The sequence below is a fragment of the Vespa mandarinia genome, chromosome 4 (assembly GCF_050613455.1).
Source record: "Vespa mandarinia isolate Hongniang chromosome 4, ASM5061345v1, whole genome shotgun sequence".
Taxonomy (NCBI): Eukaryota; Metazoa; Arthropoda; class Insecta; order Hymenoptera; family Vespidae; genus Vespa; species Vespa mandarinia.
In genome coordinates, this window is record NC_140813.1 from 5,208,776 (window position 1) to 5,231,627 (window position 22,852).

Here is a 22,852-nt window from a genome sequence, read left to right on the forward strand (position 1 = left end):
AAATATATACAGAAGCGCGTATTCAATGTCATAATTCTAAGATACATCTAATGCTTAGATTAGAATACTCTTAAAATGGTGTACTAATCTCAGCTATACGCCAAAATATAAGTAAAGTGTTCTTAAACTAGTAAAGTACAAATTAGTTTCGTGTTGTACACATTTTAATTGGCTAATATATTTATATGTATCTTAACTCTCTAGTTAACCTTCTTGTATGTGTAGCACACATTGCCACGCATTCTAAGACATGAACTTCCTAATAAGCTGGTTAAAAGAGAGCATAGACCAGTGTGCCAGGTACTTATGTGTTAACATTTTTTACTGTTATAGCTAAATAGATATTATAATATTAGAAAGTATATTACTATTGATCTATTGTACTTAACAAACTGTTTGCCCTGCTCCTTATATTTTATTGAGTTTCTGATTTTTCAGACCTGTAGCTATAAAATTTTTCTGCAAATTCTTTTGTAGTAGAAAGCAAAAAATAAATTGAGCTTCCTCGGTGTAGCTATGTCTGTATATTCTACAGAATAATTTAAACCATCTCATAAAGGACTTTAGGTACGCTTATTTCTATCTTGATATTTCAATGATCCATTCAATGCACAGTTAATGTTGAATAAAAATTTCATAAAAATGAATACATCACTAAGTCCAATTTTTTTTTAATTTTATATCCTTTCCTTCTCTCTATTACTTTTTTTTGCAGTCCAGTTCAGATACATGTTAAAAGTTCTGTTTATAGTAAATTTTTACAATCATGAAATTATATATATATATATATATATATATATATATATATATATATATATATATATATACATATAAATCGGATATATATATATATACACATTCGAATCACTCCTTTCTATGATTAAACTTATTTCTCCGGTTATTCTCATGAATGGCTCAATCAGGATTCTCATTATTACAACACATGCATGCTGTTGTCCTTATAAAATGCAGATTTTATATATCTTCTTACTAAGATCCACGTACAAAAAAAAAAAAAAAAATAAAAAAAAAAAATAAAAAAATAAAAAAAATAAAAAAAATAAAAAATAAAAAAAAAAAAATAAAAAATAAAAAAAATTAAAAAATAAAAAAAAAAATAAAAAAAAAATAAAAAAAATAAAGAAAAAATAAAAAAAAATAAAAAAAAAGTAAAAGAACTTATCCACGCGCTACACTAGTACATACTCATTCACCCCCTATACACACACACGCGCGCGCACACACACGCACGCACACCAGTGTCATGAAAAGGAGTCATTTTGTATGCACATCTGATACAATACCGATTAAAGTATTTTTTCCTTTTACTTTAATCAGTCTGCAACGTTATCACTTTCTCATTTTTCTTCTTTATTACACCCACCCTATATCGTTGGGTTTGTTTTATCATACATGCATCGATTTCTCAATACATGTTTTATTGATAGTACATATACTGATTATAATCTAACATAATACAATTTAAATAAAAAAAATTGCATAGCCCAATGGTAATACATTACCAAAAGACATAGACACGTATAAAACTTTTTCTAGTGCAAATAAAATTTTTAGATACTGGTAATTTTTAATTACAAACGCAATTTGCAATAGCACTATTCTTACTTCGTAAAATATTTATCAGAAATAAAAAAGAAAAAAAAAAGAAATTAAAAAAGTACAAACTTTTATATATAATATAGCATAAATTTTGATAGTAACAAAACTATATACTTTGTCTTAAGATGATATTGAACTCTACTAATACTTAAAAAGAAACAAAAGGAGTTTAACAGTACTTGATTTTCAAGCTCTCCATATGATATTATTAATCATAATAATTAATAATAATGAATAAAATTAATAATAATGATGTTAATAATAATGATAATTTGAATATTTTCAGTATACAATTAATAATACAAAACCATACAAAATTCTAATATATGACACTGAATTATCTTGGATCGTTTAAAATGATACATGTATAAATGAGATAAATCATTGTAGGTGGGTGTGAATGTACATATGTATGCATACATACCCCTTTCTCTGTATCTGTATAATTTTGCTTTCTCCAGCAATTAAATTTAATACCTTCCGACATGTTGAATATTATTTCCTGTATACAAAACTAAACTTGTTTAGCACATTTTTGCACTAAATTTAGAATACACAATTTCCATTAGTCTTTTTCCCTGTAGAACACAATGTTCGTTTCCAAACGTTCATTCGTCATCTTTTAGTTATCACAAATTATTGTTCCTCGTATTTATTATTGTTTCAAATATTAGCAGAGCTTAGAAGCCTTCCCCATATTTTATATCAATGCAATTATAATTCTAATTACATAATCACTTTGTCCAAACATTAGCTCACACTAGGGACAGGCTGCATTTTTGGTAACTTTTCTTTGTCGGTACATATGTCTTTACCTGAAGTAAGTCCACTTTCTACCCATGAAGTCTTTAAAAAAAATATATATCAAATGGTATTATGAATGCTACTCCATAAGGCAAAAAGTAGGACTATGGATTCGGGGGAGGTGTAGTTGATGCTGTATGAGAAGAGGCTGATGCACTAGCAACCACTGTCGGACTGGCCGGCTGTTGCAATGGCAGGAACGCTGAGCCCAAACTTGGTTTCAATTGGAATGATACACATGGCTTCGAACAATACTCTAGTTTGCTCAAGTCAATCATAGGTCGCCTAAACAAATAAATAATATTCGTATTTCATTATGATATTTTCTAATTAATCCTTAAAGATTATCGATTTGCATTTTTAATGCATTTTCAAAAGAATAGATCTCAACTTTAAATCACGCATTTCAAACATTAATAATTTAAGTCCATTGAGGACTTGTATGTTCCATTTTAGAAACCAAATATTTACCTCGTATCTTCTACAAATTTGAGGTTGACCTTCTCACAGCCATCAGGAGGTTCTCTTGCAAGGAACCTGTTAATATGAGGAGACGTTCCAAGACGACCTTCTCTATCCTGTTCAGGTGTTGATCCGCGGCTTCCACCTTCACAATAAAAATAAAAAAAAAAAAATAAAAAAAAAAAAAAAAAAAAAAAAAAAAAAGAATAAAAAAAGAACACGAAATATTAAACTATAACATTATAAATTATAACATAATGACAAATAAAATAAATTTAATTCTCTATGCACTGTATACAACATTGTCAAAACATAGATATTACAATTGCATGCTCATTAAAATTGGGATGCATTTGTACACTAATGGTATTTTTGTGCTATTTTTATACATGATAAAATAAAAATACATGTCTGTCAAGAATTTAAAGAGAAACATAACAAAAGGAAGAACTAAATCAGTAACTAAAGCAATAACTAAATCATGTTCTATGAAATGATACATGGCACTGAGATATAAAAATTAAATTATGTATGATCTTTTAAAGAAGATTATGAAATAATATTATTGTGAATGATATTTGTGTATTACAATAAGTGTCTAAAAAGATATTTAATAGCTATAACTATAAGATACTTTCAAATGTCGATTGTTACATTGCCATGCATTTATGTGACGGATTTTTCTTGGTCATTTTGTAGAGATTAGCTGTATTTTAAATATGTGAAAGAAGCAATATTTTTTTTTTTATTGAAAATAATTGTTAAATATCACCGCTATTGTGAAATAATCAGACAAAATTAAGCAATGCAGTGAGATTCATATTGCTGAATCTTTATATTATCAAAATATAAACATTCTAACATCTTGCCAAAAGAAGAATTTACTTGTCACTTTAGAATTTATTAATTGCATTTTAATCCCTATTTGTGCTTTAAAATCCTTGAATTAAATGCTTACAATGTATATGTAGATATAATATAATGACAGATATGAGATGTGCACATCTGTAATACATCTTAAACAAACGCTCCCACATGCGTGCATATGCACTATGTGTAGAATAAATAATCAGTAATACATATATATATGTATATATATATATTATATATATATATATTATATATATATATATTATATATATATATATTATATATATATATGTATATGTAAATACATACACAAAAACATATATACATAAATATATGTAGATACGCAGTATTTTAAGAACATGCTGTTAAAATTGAATAAAAAACAAAATTTATTCAAACCATAGCAATCATTCATTTCATCAAACTATAGCAATTTTATTTGGTATGCATTTACTAAGCATGTTTTAGAAACACTGAGTATTATGTATGTATGTATGTATGTATGTATATATATATATATATATATATATATATATATATATATATATATTATATCATGTGTAGACAATGTTTTAAAATTTCATGTAACATTTGTAGGTTAAACACTTCTTTGCATTATTTTATATAAATCACATATTCCTACAAATGCATGTAATTTTTAAACAGATCGTGTGTGTATTATATATAATTATATAATTTTATATATATATCTATATATATATATATATATATATATATATATATAATATATATATATATCTATATATATATATATATTATATATATATATAATAATAATAATTTATTATCTCTAATAAATCATTATTAAATAATTATATATTATATTATTATATAAATACATCAAGTTCGAAATCCTGCTACAGAAAAAAACATTAAACAAATCAATTAGAAATCGCGTTAGTTTAATAAACAATCCGCAAACGTGCTCCAACCTTGGAAGAGATCACTAGGTGAACGGGAAGCATCCATAAGACCAGGTATCAGCGGAGACTCAGAATTCCTAGATGGAGGGCCTGCCTCAACAGGCAGACACACACCATAGTTAGTGTGTTATTTTTAGTTATGATACAAGTAAAATTAATTTAAAATCTAATTATTATAAATAACAAAATGTAAATCTTTGAACAAGATTTATACTTTTATAAAATTTTGCATGTAATTTTAGCTTCTAATAAGAAACTTTTCAACTTGTTTATAATTACAAATATTTTATTACAAAATTGTTCATAAATAACTAATAACTAAATTATTTTTTCTAATTTAGAATATTTATCTGATATAGATACTTGTAATTTCTAAGGTAGCAGAAAAGTGATACTAATAATTGTAAGTAAAAATGAAAGATATGTAGATGCAGAAGTAACAATGAGTTACCTGAAGAGTAAGAACTGGAAGGAAGATCAGTAGCTGGTGTTTGTGTGTTGACACTACGAGTCGCCCTTAACAAATCTGCCAAAGGTGCACGATGTCCTTCAGGTGTTATTTGCTCACGATATCGCGCATACTAATATGAAATAAAAAAAATGTATCTCTATTATATTTTAATAATCTAACTATGAAATTTATTTACACTATGAAATAATACAGTATCGTATAGATATTTTTATAAATATAATACCTTATCTTCTATTGGGTGATCTGGATCATTAGTGTTTGTTGTAGATTTGAGTACTAATCCTTCTATTTCTTGATTCAGTCCTTCAATGGAAGAACGCATTGGAGGCCTCATTGGTTTTACGGGTATGCTCATAGGACTTGCTTTTGTATTCAAAGAAAATTGATTGTCTAAAAGAACGTGCATATATTGAACATATAATATATATATATATATATATATATATATATATATATATATATATACATATAATAAAAAATTAGTTGCTATAAATAATAAATTTGAAATAAAGCAATTTTACATACATATAGATGTCTGTGATGCAATGCTGGGCAAAAGCACAGTATGATCACCAGGAAGAGCAGGTGGTGGACCACCAGGCATTATAAGGCCAAAAGCTGCTGTTCTTTCCCTACTACTAGTACTCTCTTTATTTGTACGCTGTAATCTATAATAATATCAATTGAAATACATAACGCATTTTTTATATCAATTTCATAATATTCTATAGTATCAGTTTGAGCTATGTAAAGTATCAGGAATTGTAGATCATAGTTCAGAATAAATTATCAGTAAGTATAAGAATGTTTAATAGAAATTATTTCGAAAGGTATGTATATATACCTATGTCTGAAGTACTTTTCTAGCTTTTCGTCTGTGGTAGTTTGTTCTGTAGAATGACGGGTATGCATCTTCCTTGGTTCAATAGACCATTCGTCAGTCTAAAAAAAAGAATAAAAAAAATAAAAAACAAAAAAAAAAAAGAAAAAAAAAAACAGGAAAAAAAAAAAAAAATTTATATATCAAAAAAAAAAAAAAAAAAAAAAAAATGGCAGTTTAAAATATACGCAAAAGTAATTTTTGATAAGAAACAGTTAGTAAACATATGTAATAATTATAAGAAAAAACAGTAAGGAACATGAACAAAAAAAATATCTCTTATGCATTACAAGGAAATATTAAATATGCACAAACTGACATAACATCAAATAACAACTCTGAATAATATAAATTTGATAATATTAATAAGCCATGTAAATTTTGAAATTTAAGTGATTTATATACCTGTGTAGATTTATCAACTACCAGAAGGCTGGAATGCATATAGTATGTGTCGCGAGGCCATTGGCCTTTTAAGTATATTGTATCCAAAGATGCAGTTCTACGGATATTTTGGTTACCACTTAGACTTTCACTACAGCGACCACTTAATGTTTTCGATTTGGCTGTAAAAAAAATATTGACAAATGTAAAATAAATTCTGTTTCTGAAAAGTAAATGTATAATGAAAGATTTTTGTCATGCTGTTATAATAGAACATGTCAAGCATGAAACATACAAGTTTAAGCTTATATGTTACAATAAATGTACACTTGAACCGAGCTATAAAGTAAATATTCGGTTTATAGGATAGAGTATATAGAACTGTTTAAACGAATATGAATAAAATTATTAACATAGAAATGAAGTTAACATGGTACCGAACTAAATATTCATATTCGGTTACCCAGATAACAACTCTATTCCCTAAATATATCATAACAATATAAAGGTAGCAAATACAAAAAAATAACAATTTAAAGTTGCAACAGATGAATAGAAATAAATAGAATACAAAGCCAATTGTTGTGCTGCTATTAGTTTGATAAATAGAAGAAAACTGTGGTGCTTTACTTATCATAGGCAATATATTGTAATGTTTCTATAATATATATACTTTTAACTTATATCTCAAGAAATATATTTTAATATATTTAATCATATCATTTATGATCATTGAAAATTTATAAATAAAATTGTGTTCAAACCACAAGATATATATTAAAGCAATAACAGATAATTAATTTTTTTATATATTAAATAAATTTCTATATGAGGATTGTTATTATATCCTTTGTTTCTTATAGTAATACAATTCTTTTTTTACATATTTTTTAATAGTACTCTCTTACAGAATCATACAATCACACAAAACAAAGAATTTGTATGAAAATGAGATATTACAAAATCTACATATACCTTTGTAGGAAAGTGAACCAGGGCTCCGTTGTCCTGAGGAAGCTGAAGTCTCTGGTGAAATACGTGTTCGCCATGTACTAGCATTTGGCGGAGACACAGTAGGACTGTTGCTGTTACTTTTTCTTAGACTGCTGCCTTGTCGACCCTGCCGTAGCAGTGAGCTTACAGGCAGGGTAGCTCGCATTGGTCCTTGCTTTGACGTAGAGCATGGCGAAGACTTTCGCATGCGTTGAGACCCTGACATTGTGTCATATAGGCTGATGCCACAGGATTACTCTACGTTTTTTAAATTTTCCTACTAGCAGTAGGTTATAAACATACGAAATATAGAGTGACTTATTGCTTGCCGGCAACAACGACAATGACGGCAATAGCAATTACGACGATGACGGCGACGACGAGAAACTGGCGGTAATAAGACTCGCGTCGTTTTTATAGTATTATTTCTTTTCTCATGGACGTAGTGTCGGCAGCAGAAGCAATAGTAATATGGTAGTAACTGTGATGGTGGTAGTAGTAGTAGTAGTAGTATTTGTAATAGTAGTATTACGTAGTGGCCGTGTTGTGGTGACGATAGTAGCAGTAATAATAATAGTAGTGGTAGAGGTAGTACAATAATAGTAGTGTTGATGGTAATATTAGTAACAGTAATAATTTTTGTAGTAGTCGTAGTAGTAATTGTTGGAGTAGTAGTAGCAGTAGTACTAATGTTGTGTAGTAGTAGCAGCAGTAGTAATAGGAGTAGTAGAGTAGTAGTAATGACACTGGTATTAGTGGTCTTTGATGTAGATGGTAGTGACAATAGTATTAGTAGTAGTAGTAGTACTAGTGGTAGTGGTAGTGGTGGTGGTGGTGGTGGTGATGGTGCTGGTGGTGGTGGAGGTGGTGGTGGTGGTGGTGGTGGTGGTAGTCGTAGTAGTAGTGGTGGTGGTTGTGGCGATGGTGGTGGTGGTAATAGTAGTAGTAGTGTGGTGGTGGTGGTGGTGGTGGTGGTGGTGGTGGTGGTGGTAGTAGTAGTAATAGTAATAGTAGTAGTAGTAGTAGTAGTAGTAGTAGGAGTAGTAGTACCAGTAGTAGCAGTAGTAGTAGTAGTAGTAGTAGTAGTAGTATTAGACGTAATACTAGCAACGGCGGCAAGAGTAGAAACGAAGAAAAGCTCACCACTAACGGTAATGGTGAAGAGGAATTTTCGAAGCACAACGGTAGCGGTAACGATGGTGCGACAACAATACCCAACGCGTCTTGTCTTGCTTGTCATTTACAATGTTCTGCTGCTAGCTTAGCACGCGCGTCACGTGACCGCCAATCCTGGCCGGTCATTGGTGCAGCGCGAACTCATGGAGCGTCGTATTACGCTCGAATATCGCGATGCGTTCCATTCACTAACACCGTAAGAGAGACACCGTAGGGCGAGCGTCCTATCGTCCTCTTTCTTCCACACTGCGCACCACTTTTCTCCTTTTTCTCTTCCTCCTTCCGGCGTCTTCTTCTCTTCCTCGCCCTCTCTTTTCCACTCACACTTATACACTTGTACTTGATCGCGTTGTTCACAGGGAAGAAGGCTCGACGCCGTCGTATCCTCGAAGATGCGCGTTCCGTTTTGCTCGGCTGTGTTCGCCTAAAGAGTGCCAGGATCGAAGAAAGTCCATTCGCGTAAAACCCTATCGACGCACACACACGTTCGGATTACTATTTTGTCTGCTGCACTTTTTTCCCAATGCGTTCTCTTCTTCCTCTATTTTCTTTTTGCTCGTCGTGCTTCGTCTTCTCTATATCGTCCCTATCGCGCGCGCGCACTCTAGCCCGCTTATCGAAATGAATGCATCGAGAATCCTTTTCCCCCGTTCAACGTTTCAGAGACTGATCGTGACTCGGTTCACGCACTTCCCGTACGGCGTACGAGCTGTACGCGCGTGTACAAGCGCGCACATACGAAAAGAGGAGGGAGCTCCGACCGATTCCTACTACCACTACGCGCGTGAGGAATCTCTCGAGCTGAAGTGACTGGCTGAAATTACATAGCCACTTCGATACGTCGAGCCGGAGAAAGACAGAGAGAGAAAGAGAGAGAGAAAGAGAAAGAGAAAGAGAGAGAGAGAGAGATAAAGAGAGAGAGATAGCTCGAGTCAAATCGAATCGAATCGAAGATTTCTCCCCGGCGTCTATACGCTACTATCTTTCTTACAACTTATACATACCAATAAAATTCATTAACTCCGATATTTCAATTATTTTTTCAATTTTATAAAACATTAAATAATCGAGTTGATGTTAACTTTACGTCTATATACATTGACACGAGAATAGAAACGATTTGAAAGAATCGAAATGTTCGAGATATCAAATGGCTGATTTTTTGACAGCCCACATAAAATTCTCATCCGTGACTGGCCGATTTTTTTCACTAGATCAATGAGAATACTCCGTTACGAGGAGGATGGCTTTTCAGTGAATGTAATCGGTTAACAACGCCATCTACAAAAAAATGCCTGCCAAAACACGTGCAACAAAATTTCCCGCCTATTATTTCCTATCTCTATTTGATATATTTGTTTTTTTATTATTACGCAATAATTATTACGTATGTATTTTATTTACTTATATACTAATTTTAAATCGATTCTATGATATAATATGTTTTAACGTTACTTCGAGAATGAAAGAGAATAAAGATCAACGAACTGCGTATCGAATTTCCAATATAAAATTGTATAATAGTTTAATTTTTAATTCTAATTTTTCAATTTGAATGAGAAAAATCTATATTCTTTTTTTTAGCAATATTTATGAAATAAAATTTTCTCATTTAAAAATCCTTCATATATAATTTGTATGCGTATTTATGTGTGTTGCGTATATATATCATTTCTTTCCAGCTTATTTAGTGTCGCCATCTATAGATGGCGTAGTTAAGATTTGTATGAGTTAATTGACCATCAATCACTTTGTATAGAATATTTTTATAATGATTTGTTTGTAAATATTTTCTACAATTTTGCATCGTTATTTTATATATATATATGTATATATATACATATTCCATATTTAAGAAATTTACATATATATAACGAATATAAATTGTAAATATATACAAGTTAAAGAATTAAAAAAAAAAAGAAAACAATATTGAAATAATACTTTTTTTTTGTGTAATCATGGCACCTGCCGTTTATTAAAAACAAATTCGATAGTAATCATAATTACAAACAATAATAATGATAATATAATTGCAAAATACGTTCGCGCATTCTTGTCTTTATAGCATATTTTTCATCTTAAATCGATTAATTAACCCTCGGATTAGCAAAAGGTCGCTACAACTTCCGACAATTTTTTTCAAAAAAATAAATTATACGTAAATTCCGAAGAAGCAGCCATTCCATCACCACCACCTTCTGTCGTCCCCTTTATCCCTTTTTCATCCCTCTGTTCTGACTCTTTACACTGATAGATAATCCGAGGGTTAATTTTTATTTTTATTTTTATTTTTATTTACTTTTCGGATCTGTGTTCTATGTTACAGTCATTATCGCTTGATTTCAAAAATTAATTCTTATTTCTTTTCGAACAAATATTGACCGACAAAAAACGGTGTTTTCTTTTTACTTATTTTTTCTCTTTCCTTTCTTTTTTATTTTTTCTGTATTATTTTTATCGATGAGAAGATTCATACGTTTCATCACGAACCCGAGATTCCGTCGTACGAAAATCATTACAATTAATTAATATACACACGTACACGCATTTTTTGTATATATATATATATATATATACATATATATATACATATATATATATATATATAATATGCTTATTAACTTATATATATTTACTTATCTATAATTATTTTGTTTTATACAGACGTTTTCTCGTGTACACACATAGAAGCATACACACACAACTCACGCACCACGGACGCACACACACACACACGCTTGCACGCACACACGCATGCACATGTGCAAGCACACGCACACATATACATACGCACACACTATTTAGGCGCACTCCACGAAAACGAATTCTTATTATGAGCGAATAAAAAATAATTGATACATGTATATGTATGTGTATATGTATATATTTATATGTGTGTGTGTGTATATATATATATGTGTAATATATATATATATATGTAATATTTTTGTTCGTTTCGTTGGAGCGCTGAGATCTGCAGAATGTTTAGAACGATTTTTTATTGCTGATCTAACTGACTGAACGATTAGAGAAGTTTCAAACGAATTACCGAATCATTTAAACGGATGAGAATGATGTTTCTGATGATATATGTACATAAATATGTCCATATATGTATATATATATATATATATATGTATGTATATATTTAATATATGTAGATAAATAGAATGAAGTATTTTAAATTCTTTTGAACTAATTCATCATTTGGGCAAAAAACATAGAATGATTTATTTTGTGGATTTTAGTCACGGTGGCCGAATCGGTATCTCGTTTGACTTCTAACTATGAAAATTACTATATATGTATGTATAATGACGGTGGTTAAAACGGACACATGTATTTCTTGGTTTCTTTCTTTTCTTCTTTTTTTTTTTTTAGGCACTTAAATATCAGGATTTTTTTCGGGAATCTCAGGATCGAGGTAATATCGAACGCTTCATTTTTTCAAATATTTACAGTCTTCGGACAATAAATGCACGTAACAGTAAAACAAAAATATTTTAAGAAGAAAAGACGGAAAAAGAGAGATAGAAAAAGAAGGAAAGAAAAAAGGATGAAAAAATAGAGAGAGAGAGAGAGAGAGAGAGAGAGAGAGAGAGAGAGAGAGAGAGAGAGAGAGAGAGAGAGAGAGAGAGAGAGAGAGAGGGAGAGAGAGAGAGAGAGAGAGAGAAACAGACAGACAGACAGACAGAGACAGACAGATAGACAGAAAAATAATAATTAAAAATATAGAGGAATAATAAAAACATTTGCAATTGTGTATACAGGATCAACGATATTTGTACAAAATAAAAATTTTCTGTTCCTATTGTATCCCCCAAGAAATATATAGACACAACTTTCCTTTCCATTAATTAAATTTTTCTATGATCGGTTAGAGTGTGATAACAGAGTGATAACAGATAATATTATGAGTGTTCGCGAAGTCCAATTAAATAGAAGAACAAAATATTTTTAATATACCTAAATTTTTTCGTTGTGAACAATAATTGACTGGCCCTCATATTATTTAATAATTCATACTAAATCGATATATTATATCGATTTGTAACAATAATATTATGTTAATAGTACTAATTGAGATAGAGCGGTGGTAATAATAATAAGGGCAGATATTATGACATTAGTAATGACGATGACAATGATAATAATGATTTTAATGATGATAATTATGATGATTATGGTGATAATATGATGGTGATGATGAAAGTGATAATGATGATGATAGTTATGATCTCATGATGTGTGATAATAAAATAATAATAATAATAATAATAATAATAATAATAATAATAATAATAATAATAATAATAATAATAATAATAATAATAATAATAATAATAATAATAATAATAAGAATAACAATAATAATAATAATAATAATAATAATAATAATAATAATAATAATAATAATAATAATAATAATAATAATAATAATAATAATAATAATAATAATAATAATAATAATAATAATAATAATAATAATAATAATAATAACAATAATAATAATAATAATAATAATAATAATAATAATAATAATAGTAATAATAATAATAATAATAATAATAATAATAATAATAACAATAATAATAATAATAATAATAATAATAATAATAATAATAATAATAATAATAATAATAATAATAATAATAATAATAATAATAATAATAATAATAATAATAATAATAATAATAATAATAATAATAATAATAATAATAATAATAATAATAATAATAATAATAATAATAATAATAATAATAATAATAATAATAATAATAATAATAATAATAATAATAATAATAATAATAATAATAATAATAATAATAATAATAATAATAATAATAATAATAATAATAATAATAATAATAATAATAATAATAATAATAATAATAATAATAATAATAATAATAATAATAATAATAATAATAATAATAATAATAATAATAATAATAATAATAATAATAATAATAATAATAATAATAATAGTAATAATAATAATAGTAATAATAGTAATAATTAATATAATAATTATGTATAATCATATAACAAATAATAGCAATAATTAATAGTAAAAATCTGTATATGTATATATGATAAAAACTTGCTGTAAATTTTTCTTTCCACTTTGATTGCTCCGCATTTCCTTTCTCTCCTTCTGTTTCTTTTTTTTTTTTTTTTTTATTCGCTCGGTTTTCTTTATGTTTCAATTTCGCATTAATATTTTAGTAACTAGAGACTAGTGATTAAAATATCCTTTGAAGTATATGTACTAATTGATAATTAGATAACAAAAAAAGATTTCTAGCAGAATCGCATAGGCAGATGATTATTCTATAGAATAATATCATCGATTAATTCTTTTTACAAAAAACTAAAATGTGTGGAATTGTGTGAAGTAGATGATAATCCCTTTTCTCTCTCTCTCTCTCTCTCTCTCTCTCCGTCTTTCTCTCTTTCTCTTTCTCTTTCTCTCTCTTTCTATCTCTCTGTCATACGCATATATACGCACATCTCACACATCTCATTCACATACATACGAGTACGTACACGCAAAGCCCGCTTTATTATGCGCGCGAAATTTGAATAAATTCGACTCGTTCTCGAAAGCGAAAACGACCCGATTGTGCTTAGAATTTATTTCCGTGACATTTTTTTTTTTCTTTATATAACGGATGACAATGCGTATAGTACGATTAAGAGTACTAGTACCTAGAAACCTTCGATTGGATCGAAATGCATAATCGACTGTTGGAAGCTTTTAAAATTGTGCGCTTTTTGCCAATAGAAAAGCGTTTCTGTATATGTGTTTGTAAGTACATTTGAAAAAATTAGTAGCTTTTTCTTCTTCTTTCTTCACTTTAAGAATGAAATTTATACGTTAAAGAAAAAAAAAACTCAAAAAAAAAAAGTTTTTGAATTTTTCAAATCGTCCTAGTATAATTAATGCGAATAATCCATTTTGATATGGCAGTGTAAACATATTTGTTTATTTCCTCTTGTTCCTGTTATTGTTAAGGAACAATGAAATTGAACTGTAAAAATGGCAGTTTTCGAAAGGGCAGTACTTGTTTTTTTTTTTATCTTCTCTTTTTTTTTTCTTTTTTTATGATAATTTACTTTCGATTATCGAAGGTTTCTCACGTGGATCACTCGTCGTTTGTCGGTCGATATCGGCCGGTTTCGTTAGTCGAATTTTTTTGAATAATTATTTTCGGAAATATGATTTTGTTATTTAATATCGGAGGAGGGTTGAATTATTTATACATTATTCATTCACTAACGTAGAAATCATTTTTTACATAGGTCGTAATTATCATCGAAAAGCGCGGAAAAAAATCGTGTTTCTTATTTCTCAATTATTTAATCTTAATCCTCAACCTGTATTGTGCCTCCCCCTCTTATACGTTATCCTACGGTATGGAATTTTATTTACACAATGTGATTTATTATTTTTACTTTTTTTTTTGTTTATTTTTTTTTTTTTTTTTTTTTTTTCATGTCTTTAGCGAGTGTGTTGCTTATACTTAGAAATTATATCCCCGCAAAATGACGTTCATTCATTATTATATCTCTTATATATTTATGTATATACTTCATATTAATTTTTTTTTCTTCCCTCTACTCATCAAGAAGCGAGACTTTGATCTTCAGAAAAATATCGAGGAGCTTCGAAAGTACTACTCGATTTTATTAAATACACGCTCGTGCCGTTATTACTACATACACATGTAATATTCTTTTTCAAACGGCGATATAGATTGGCTTTACTTTTCGGGATAAAAAAATACGATTCTCTCGAGGAAGATAGTTTCTCTCTCTCTTACACACACACACACGCGCGCGCACACACACACACTGCTGTATTTCTTTTAATCGCAATATTATTTCTTCTTGATATCGTTTTAAGGGTTTATTAGAATTTACAAAAGTAAAGAAAGTAAGAAGATCAACGGAATGATCAAGTACAATTCTTTTTTCTTTTTTGCACTTTATAATTTCTTTTTTTATGCTTTATATATTTTTTTTTCTTTTCTTCTGTTTCTTTTTTTTTTTTTTTTTTGGGCGAGAGGCTGGTTCTAAAATAATCAATCGTCATAAAGATATATGTATGTGAAAATTTTGCGTTTCTTTGTTTTATATATATATATATATATATCCCTTGATCCCTTACGAAAAATAGCAATATCAATCCAATAAACCCTTAAAACAAAACGCCACTTTTTTTATTTTATCATTGCAATGTATCATAGTTCGGAAATATGCCCCGTAGATTGCTGAACATGTTCGAAAATATGCGACCTCGTACGCGAATATCGCTTAAAAATAGATTTGAATATTAAAAAAATAATTTGGGATCCTTCCTTTTAATTCGAGATTTTTTTTTGTCTTCTTCGCAGATTGTCAGACTAATCGGCAAGATCGGGGCAAATACATACATACATACATACATATATACATACATATATACATACATACATACATACATACATACATACATACATACATACATACATACATACATACATACATACATACATACATACATACATACATACATACATACATACATACATACATACATACATACATATATACATACATACATACATACATACATACATACATACATACATACATACATACATACATACATACATACATACATACATACATACATACATACGTACATACATACATGCGTACATATATTATGTATCTCCTCTCTCTCTTTTTTTATTTTTTTCTTTTTTTCTTTTTTTTTTTTTTTTAATCAACTTTTACTTTCCTTTCGAAGAACTAAAATTTTCCAAAAATATATGAAATTCCCGGTTTCATGCGCGCGCAACAATGGCGCGCTCTTTCGAATGCCGCAGAAACATTTCTTTTAACACATTATTGACCTGTCTCACAAATATATGTTAACGTTTGCATTGTGCATACACAATTTATGTAATTATTAAAATATAAAATTGTTTAAGTCTTTATTATAAAATGATGGATTTCTAAGTCGGTTAAAAAAGTTTTCAAATAATTTAAAAAATCGATTACTCTTTTTCGGAATTTCATAGGCTTGCAGTTAGGCTTACAGTTTTACAAGCTAGGCGTGTAGTTATGTAATCCGAAGAAAAAGTTTGCCCAAAGCACCTTTCGATAAAGAGTAATTAATTTTTAAAAACATTTAGAAACTTTTGGCCAACTGTGTGGTATTGCTTATCATATTGTTTGGTGTTGTTAATTAATTTTGATAACAATTTTCTGGAATTATTATTATTTTAATAATTATTTCAATTCAATTATGAAAATATTATAGCCAGATGTGAAAAATATTACTTTCAGCATATAATAGCCGATCAACAATGTGTTAATAATAATCCAACGGTACACAGCAGAGTTCAGTTTCTTTTTCTTTTCCTCTTTTTGTTTTTCTTTTCTTTTCTTTTCTTTTCTTTTCTTTTTTTTTTTTTTTAACCATTCCTATCTAACATTTCTATCTTCCTTTCGAGAATCAAAAATCGACGACGTTCGTTTCGCCGTGATGCATTTTCTCTCGCGCGTGTAAAATTGTACGGTATTAAAATACAGCTTCTTGTAATTATCATGAAATGTTTTTTCCTTCTTTTGTCACGGGCAATCAATTAATTACCTGTGTATTCCTCGCTTATTTTTATTTTTTATCTTTTATGTAATTTTTTTTTTTTATGCTTTCTTCTTCTAATGTTAGGCTAATCACCGCAATAACGAATCAATGATTTACTTCTTTCTCTTTTTCTTTCTCTCTTTCTTTCTTCTTTTCATTTCGCCTTATTTTTCTTTCTCAAATCGTCAAAAAATATGTGTCGCGCATATATATATATATATATATATATATATATATGATATATATACATATATATTTTTATGTTTCTTTTTCTTCTTCTTGTTCTTCTTGTTCTTCTTTTTCTTTATCTTTTTCTTTTTCTTTCTTTCTTCTCGTCTCTTGCTCTAATCTTCTGCGTCGAGATTTTTTTTTTTTATTTTATGAGGACAAAAATTATTTTAAAAAAACGAGAAAAAAAAAAAAATAATAATAATAATAATAATAATAATAATAATAATAAAATGTTCCACCGGCCGCAACGATCGCAGATTATTATTCGATCCACGATCCCGCGCTAGATCATTCGTTAATTGTTCTGTAGAAGATATCTAAACACGGAATGTCTATGTACACACGAACATATAGTACAACACGATTATTACAATATTCGATTAAGAGTGCGGACGGTTAATGACTCGAGTTAAATCGCGTCGCTTCTCCGTTAGCATTAAATATATTATATACTTTGGAGTGTGTTAGTTATGTAATAAAATATTTTTGTGATGTCTGAATATGTTCGTCGCGTGAACAATATTAAGTATTTTCGTTTACTTTTTTTTCTTTCTCCCTTTCTTTCTTTTTTTTTTTATTTTTTTTCTTTTAACTTATTTTCTCACTATACGCGATGGAATTGTTTATGTAATAAAATATTTGTGATGTGAATATGCTCGTCGAGAATAATATTTTCTTTTTTTCTTTTTTTTTTTCTTTTTTTCCTTTTTCTTTTCGTTTCTTTATTTTATTTCGATACGCGAATAAAATGCAAAATGGAGAAGCTGGATGCAATCGTACCCGAGACTCCGTTTATTTTCATTTTTGTAAGTTAATACTTTGTGATACGTAATTTGTGTGATGTTTATTTTTTCCAATATATTGATATTTGGTGTGTATGTGTGTGATGTGTATACGACTCACAAAAAGTTGAAGACTTAACTTAGTATATATATATATATATATATATATATATATATATATATATATATATATTTGTTTGTTTGTAAATTTTCGCTTTCGCAAACGATATCTATCGCATTCGATTAAAAATTTTTCTTTCTTAATTTTTTGTTCTTTTAATGGATTGTCCTATGAATGAAACAAATTTCACTCTACATACGTACGTATTAATGTATGTACGAAAGTATTATTATTTTGTACATACTCCTGTAATATAATTAATTAATAATTAGATCTCTTCGGGTACGAGACAGATGACGCGCATTTATCGATGTTACATCGAGCGCGAATTAATTTTTATGTGCTTTTTTTTTAAATAATCCTTTCGATTTCGTACCAGAAACTAATTAGATTGAGCTTAAAAGATTGCCCTCGATATTGCGACGTTATTATATTATTTTTAAGAAATAATAATAATAATAATAATAAAAAAAAAAAAGGAAAAAAAATATAGACGTACTTTCATATATACATATACATATGTACACATACGTTTCAATCTTCAAGAGGGCATTTATATGAGTTGGAACTTTGGAACGAAATGATATATATATATATATATATATATATATATATGTGTATATATATACATACGTATATACATAAAAATGTATAGATATACATATATACAAATACACAAAGGAGGAACATACACATATAGGATACGTTCTATCAGCTTGCTACAGGATTTATCAATATGCCACCCATTGCGTATATAGTACATATATGTATACATATATTATCAATTTTTTTCTTCGAGGAATCTATCGGGTTTACGATTATCGGCACATTTTAATTTTATTATTTTAAACATATGTATATATATATATATATATATATATATATATATATATATACATTTTCAATTTTTTTCTTCAACCGTGGCGAGGGGGACTAAAACGGTGGAGGAGAGAATCTTACGAGATTTTTTTTTTTCTCAATTAGGCCGTGTTTCGTTTCGCGAACGTTTCTTAACGTCCGTCAGTCTGTTAATAATTTCCGTTGATACTTGGCGGAAGCATAAAATCTTGATAAATTGTAAATATATCGATTAATATATTATATGGGTCAATCTGCGAGGATAAGTTCGGCTGTTCTAATTTAATTTAATTTAATCCTTTGCATTCCAGCCAATTTTTAAATATAACTTATCAACTTCATAAATTCATTTTTCTGCGTTACCGTTGATGAAAATTAAAGAATATCTTTCATCGAATAAAAGATAAAAGAAAAGATCTATCTGGTCAGTATGAGATTAAAAATTAATTTTATTTGATATATCATGGATGTCGTCATAGCGGTTTCTATTTATGAAGTGCAAAGGATTAATTTAATTAAATTTTTTTTCTTTCTTTCTTTTTTTTTTTCTCTCTTTAGAAAGTACTAAAAGTGCGTTTGTAAAATGCAAATCATGAAAAATATCGTTGATTAAAACAACGTGCGTTCATATACCGAGACGTTCTTTAAAAAAACGCGGGAAATATATAATAACATAATATATTGGCACGTGGTCGTTCGCTGCGCTCGTCATCTTCTCCATTCCATCGTTCATTTAATATATCCTGCGTAATTTAATTATTCATGTATGTTCGCACATATTATATATGTACGTTTCCTCATTTATCAAGACTCAATCTTTTCTTCCTTCTTTCTTCAAAGATGGCTGATATATTTTCTTTTTTTCTTTAAAAGAAGATTGAAAATCGCAGGATAATCATCTTCACGATCTACGTAACACTTTTCCCGTTTCTTAGATTCGTTCTCCTTTTTTTTTTTTATATGTATATAAAAAAAAAAAAAAAGAAAAAAAAAGAAAAGAAGATAAAGGAAGATTTTTGGAATCGTTGGTCGAGAATCGTTGGCCGGTTCATCTCGGAGAGGATTTCTTTTTCTTCTTCTTCTTCTTCTTCTTCTTCTTCTTCTTCTTCTTTTTCAGAAAGAGAATTTGAGGGATTCTCTTTTTTTTTTTGTCGCTGACTCGTCCTTTTCGATGAAAGACTAGAATAATCCGTTGTCAAGTAGGACAGCTCGAAGGACGACAGCCGCGAATTCACCTCGATCACACACCGACTTCGTTCGTGTTTAAAGGGTTGAACACCTTTCACACTAGAACGCCTTATGTACCCCTCTATATACATCGTTTCGAGACTATATACATATGTTTACCCATATATATGTGTATATATATAAATATATATATATATATATATATATATATATATATGTAGGTCTTTGTGTATATATATATGTATATATATATATGTATATATATATATATATATATACATATATATATGTATGTATGTATATCCTTCACAGATAATCATTATCGACGTTTTGCGCGTCCTGAGACTTTAAAGTGGCCATTTCTTCGGCTGTACCATCTTCACATTCCTGTTCCTCAACGAAACTTATACTACCGGCTTTGTACCACACAACTATGTCCACGATGAAGGCCATCACAAGGATTCCACCCGTCGTGCCTGTTGCAAATGAAAATCTACGAGTTATTCGAGAATGTATAACTTGTTTGTTAACTTGTGTGTATTTATGCATGTATGTATATTATCTATACAAAGTTACTTGTACATGTATCGGATATATTTGAAACATTTCTTTTTCATTTTTCTTTACTTTTATTTCCTTTGATAACGTTCCCGATTGAAAATGAAATAATAAGAACTATTTAACGAGTTATAATGATCTTAATGTTAAAGATCTTTCGCGTACCATGATAAAACATCCTGAAGACATTTGAGTCGTAGAGCCAACAGGCACCTCGTTCACCACAAGCGTATTCCCACACAAGACACGCTGAATCCACAACAGCACCGTATACGATTGGACATGGTACGTTACCTGTGAATTACATGAATAATACACATATATATATATATATATATATATAAATATGTATATATATATGTATGTATAATTTTACAAAAAATTAATATTATTTAATTAAAGTACTTCGTGCATTCTAACGGATCAAAAGAATGTATGAATACTTTTAGTATATATATCAATACTTATATTTAGTATATATATCAATACTAATATCAAGTACTTTTTAGTATATATATCAATGTAATAGATTTAAATCGATGATTTGTCAATGTGAATGAACAATAATTTCATAAAAAATTAATATTGAATCGAGCAATAATTAATGTGTCAGAATTTTGAATAAAAATTTACTATTGTTATTTATTTGTATATAAAATATCACACAAAAAAAATTCCACAATACAAAATACCCAATAAAAGTAGTGTTATTTATTTTGATGTAAAATATCACACAAACGTTTTTTCAATATATACTAATATAGCGTTATTTATATAGATATAAGATATCAAAAATTTTTAATAAAAAAATACTAGCGTTATTTATTTAAATACAAATTATTAAAAATTTCGACATTATTTATTGACCAACTCAATACATTTAATGGAAATAGTCTGTTCATTCTAACAGATTAAAAATTATTCAATTTTCAAGAATCTACGTACACTTTTAGTTATCAATGTAACGGATAATTAATGATTTATCCATGTAATCGAATGTATATTAGATTCTTATACAACAAAATAAAACAAAAAAATTAATATTTTTCAATGAAGATCGATACACCGTTTATTTCGAACGGACGAATTATTCAATTTTTAAAAATGTACGAATGCTCTTTAGCTAGCAATGTAAAAGATAATTAATGATTTATCGAATCGATCGACTAAAAGATTCATTAAGAGAATAACGATAAATCTTTCGGAGGTATCGTTAGCACGTGGGAATAAAAGAAAAAAAAAAATAAATTTGTTATACGTCTTTGGATTTGCGTAATAACGGTTAACGTCGCGAGGCCAGACGTGTAGAAAGTAGCGTAGTAAGTTGTTCCCAGTGTCCATAAAACGTGAAGCGCGTAATTGCGAAATCATGCGAGTAATAGTACTTTTACTTGAGAAGCGAGTAGGAAGGAAAAGAAAAAAAATAAAGGAAGGAAGGAAGGAAGGAAGGAAGGAAGTAAGGAATGAAAGAAGGAAGGGAGGAATGATTAGAATGTATAAGAAAATAAAATATAATTACCAAACAAGCCAATAGCAAATTGTATGAGACCGAGGGCCATGGCCTTGTCCCGTGGATCCACGCATCGTAATATCAGTAACATGGAACCAACCTCGCTCGTTGAGTGAATAAAAACGAACACCGAGAAGAGAATCATGTAGACCCAAAAATTACTGCATTCCAATTGGCAGTAACCAATCGTCGCTGTGCTCGTCGTTTCCGGCATCGTTAAGTTCTGCCCGATGCACTGGCAGTTATAAAACTGGAATGAAAGAAAAAGAACGGGAAAAGGGAAAAAATGAAATGAAATTAAATGAAAGAAAATAAAATGAAATAAGACAAGAAAAATAAGTGGCCGGGATGATTA

General features: G+C 28.6%; 2 protein-coding genes and 1 long non-coding RNA gene across 9 annotated transcripts in view; 1 reads left to right on the forward strand and 2 right to left on the reverse strand.

Annotated features, from left to right (window-relative positions):
• Positions 1–1,771: 1,771 nt before the first annotated feature.
• Positions 1,772–9,458, reverse strand: LOC118445961 (glucocorticoid-induced transcript 1 protein). 3 transcript variants are annotated; one of them, XM_085656660.1, is made up of 10 exons: positions 8,573–9,458; positions 7,412–7,709; positions 6,458–6,618; positions 6,017–6,114; positions 5,698–5,840; positions 5,396–5,562; positions 5,152–5,281; positions 4,710–4,790; positions 2,896–3,031; positions 1,772–2,709 (listed from the first exon to the last, which is right to left on the reverse strand). In XM_085656660.1, exons 2-10 carry the CDS (start codon positions 7,653–7,655, stop codon positions 2,529–2,531), a joined length of 1,341 nt encoding a protein of 446 aa, XP_085512786.1. In that variant the 5' UTR covers positions 7,656–7,709; positions 8,573–9,458; the 3' UTR covers positions 1,772–2,528. The 3 variants fall into 3 exon arrangements, with proteins under 3 accessions (XP_085512786.1, XP_035731990.1, XP_035731991.1); XM_035876097.2 differs by having other exon boundaries at positions 7,412–7,910; XM_035876098.2 differs by lacking the exons at positions 4,710–4,790; positions 8,573–9,458 and having other exon boundaries at positions 1,774–2,709; positions 7,412–8,420.
• LOC118445899 (uncharacterized) lies at positions 8,478–21,279 on the forward strand. Its single transcript, XR_004839435.2, has 3 exons — positions 8,478–8,628; positions 20,742–20,978; positions 21,140–21,279. It is a non-coding gene; the product is annotated as an uncharacterized LOC118445899 (long non-coding RNA).
• The window catches only part of Oatp74D (Organic anion transporting polypeptide 74D), a 96,742-nt gene continuing 92,039 nt past the window's right edge, over positions 18,150–22,852 (reverse strand). For all 5 annotated transcript variants that reach the window (XM_035875963.2, XM_085656658.1, XM_035875965.2 and 2 more), the window contains 3 exons: positions 22,507–22,747; positions 21,153–21,281; positions 18,150–20,905 (listed from right to left, as the gene is read on the reverse strand). In XM_035875963.2, the coding sequence (XP_035731856.1) occupies positions 20,736–20,905; positions 21,153–21,281; positions 22,507–22,747 (540 nt within the window). In that variant the 3' untranslated portion in view covers positions 18,150–20,735. The remainder of the gene's footprint in view (positions 20,906–21,152; positions 21,282–22,506; positions 22,748–22,852) is intronic.

What these genes read in the sequence shown, in the direction of transcription:
- LOC118445961 (XM_085656660.1), bottom strand. Translation starts at nt 7,655, where the DNA reads ATGTCAGGGTCTCAACGCATGCGAAAGTCTTCGCCATGCTCTACGTCA. An exon ending in TGCATCACAGACATCTATAT is followed by an intron (nt 5,563 to 5,697) that starts GTATGTAAAATT and finishes ACGTTCTTTTAG; the next exon opens with ACAATCAATTTTCTTTGAAT. An exon ending in ATCACCCAATAGAAGATAAG is followed by an intron (nt 5,282 to 5,395) that starts GTATTATATTTA and finishes ATTTCATATTAG; the next exon opens with TATGCGCGATATCGTGAGCA.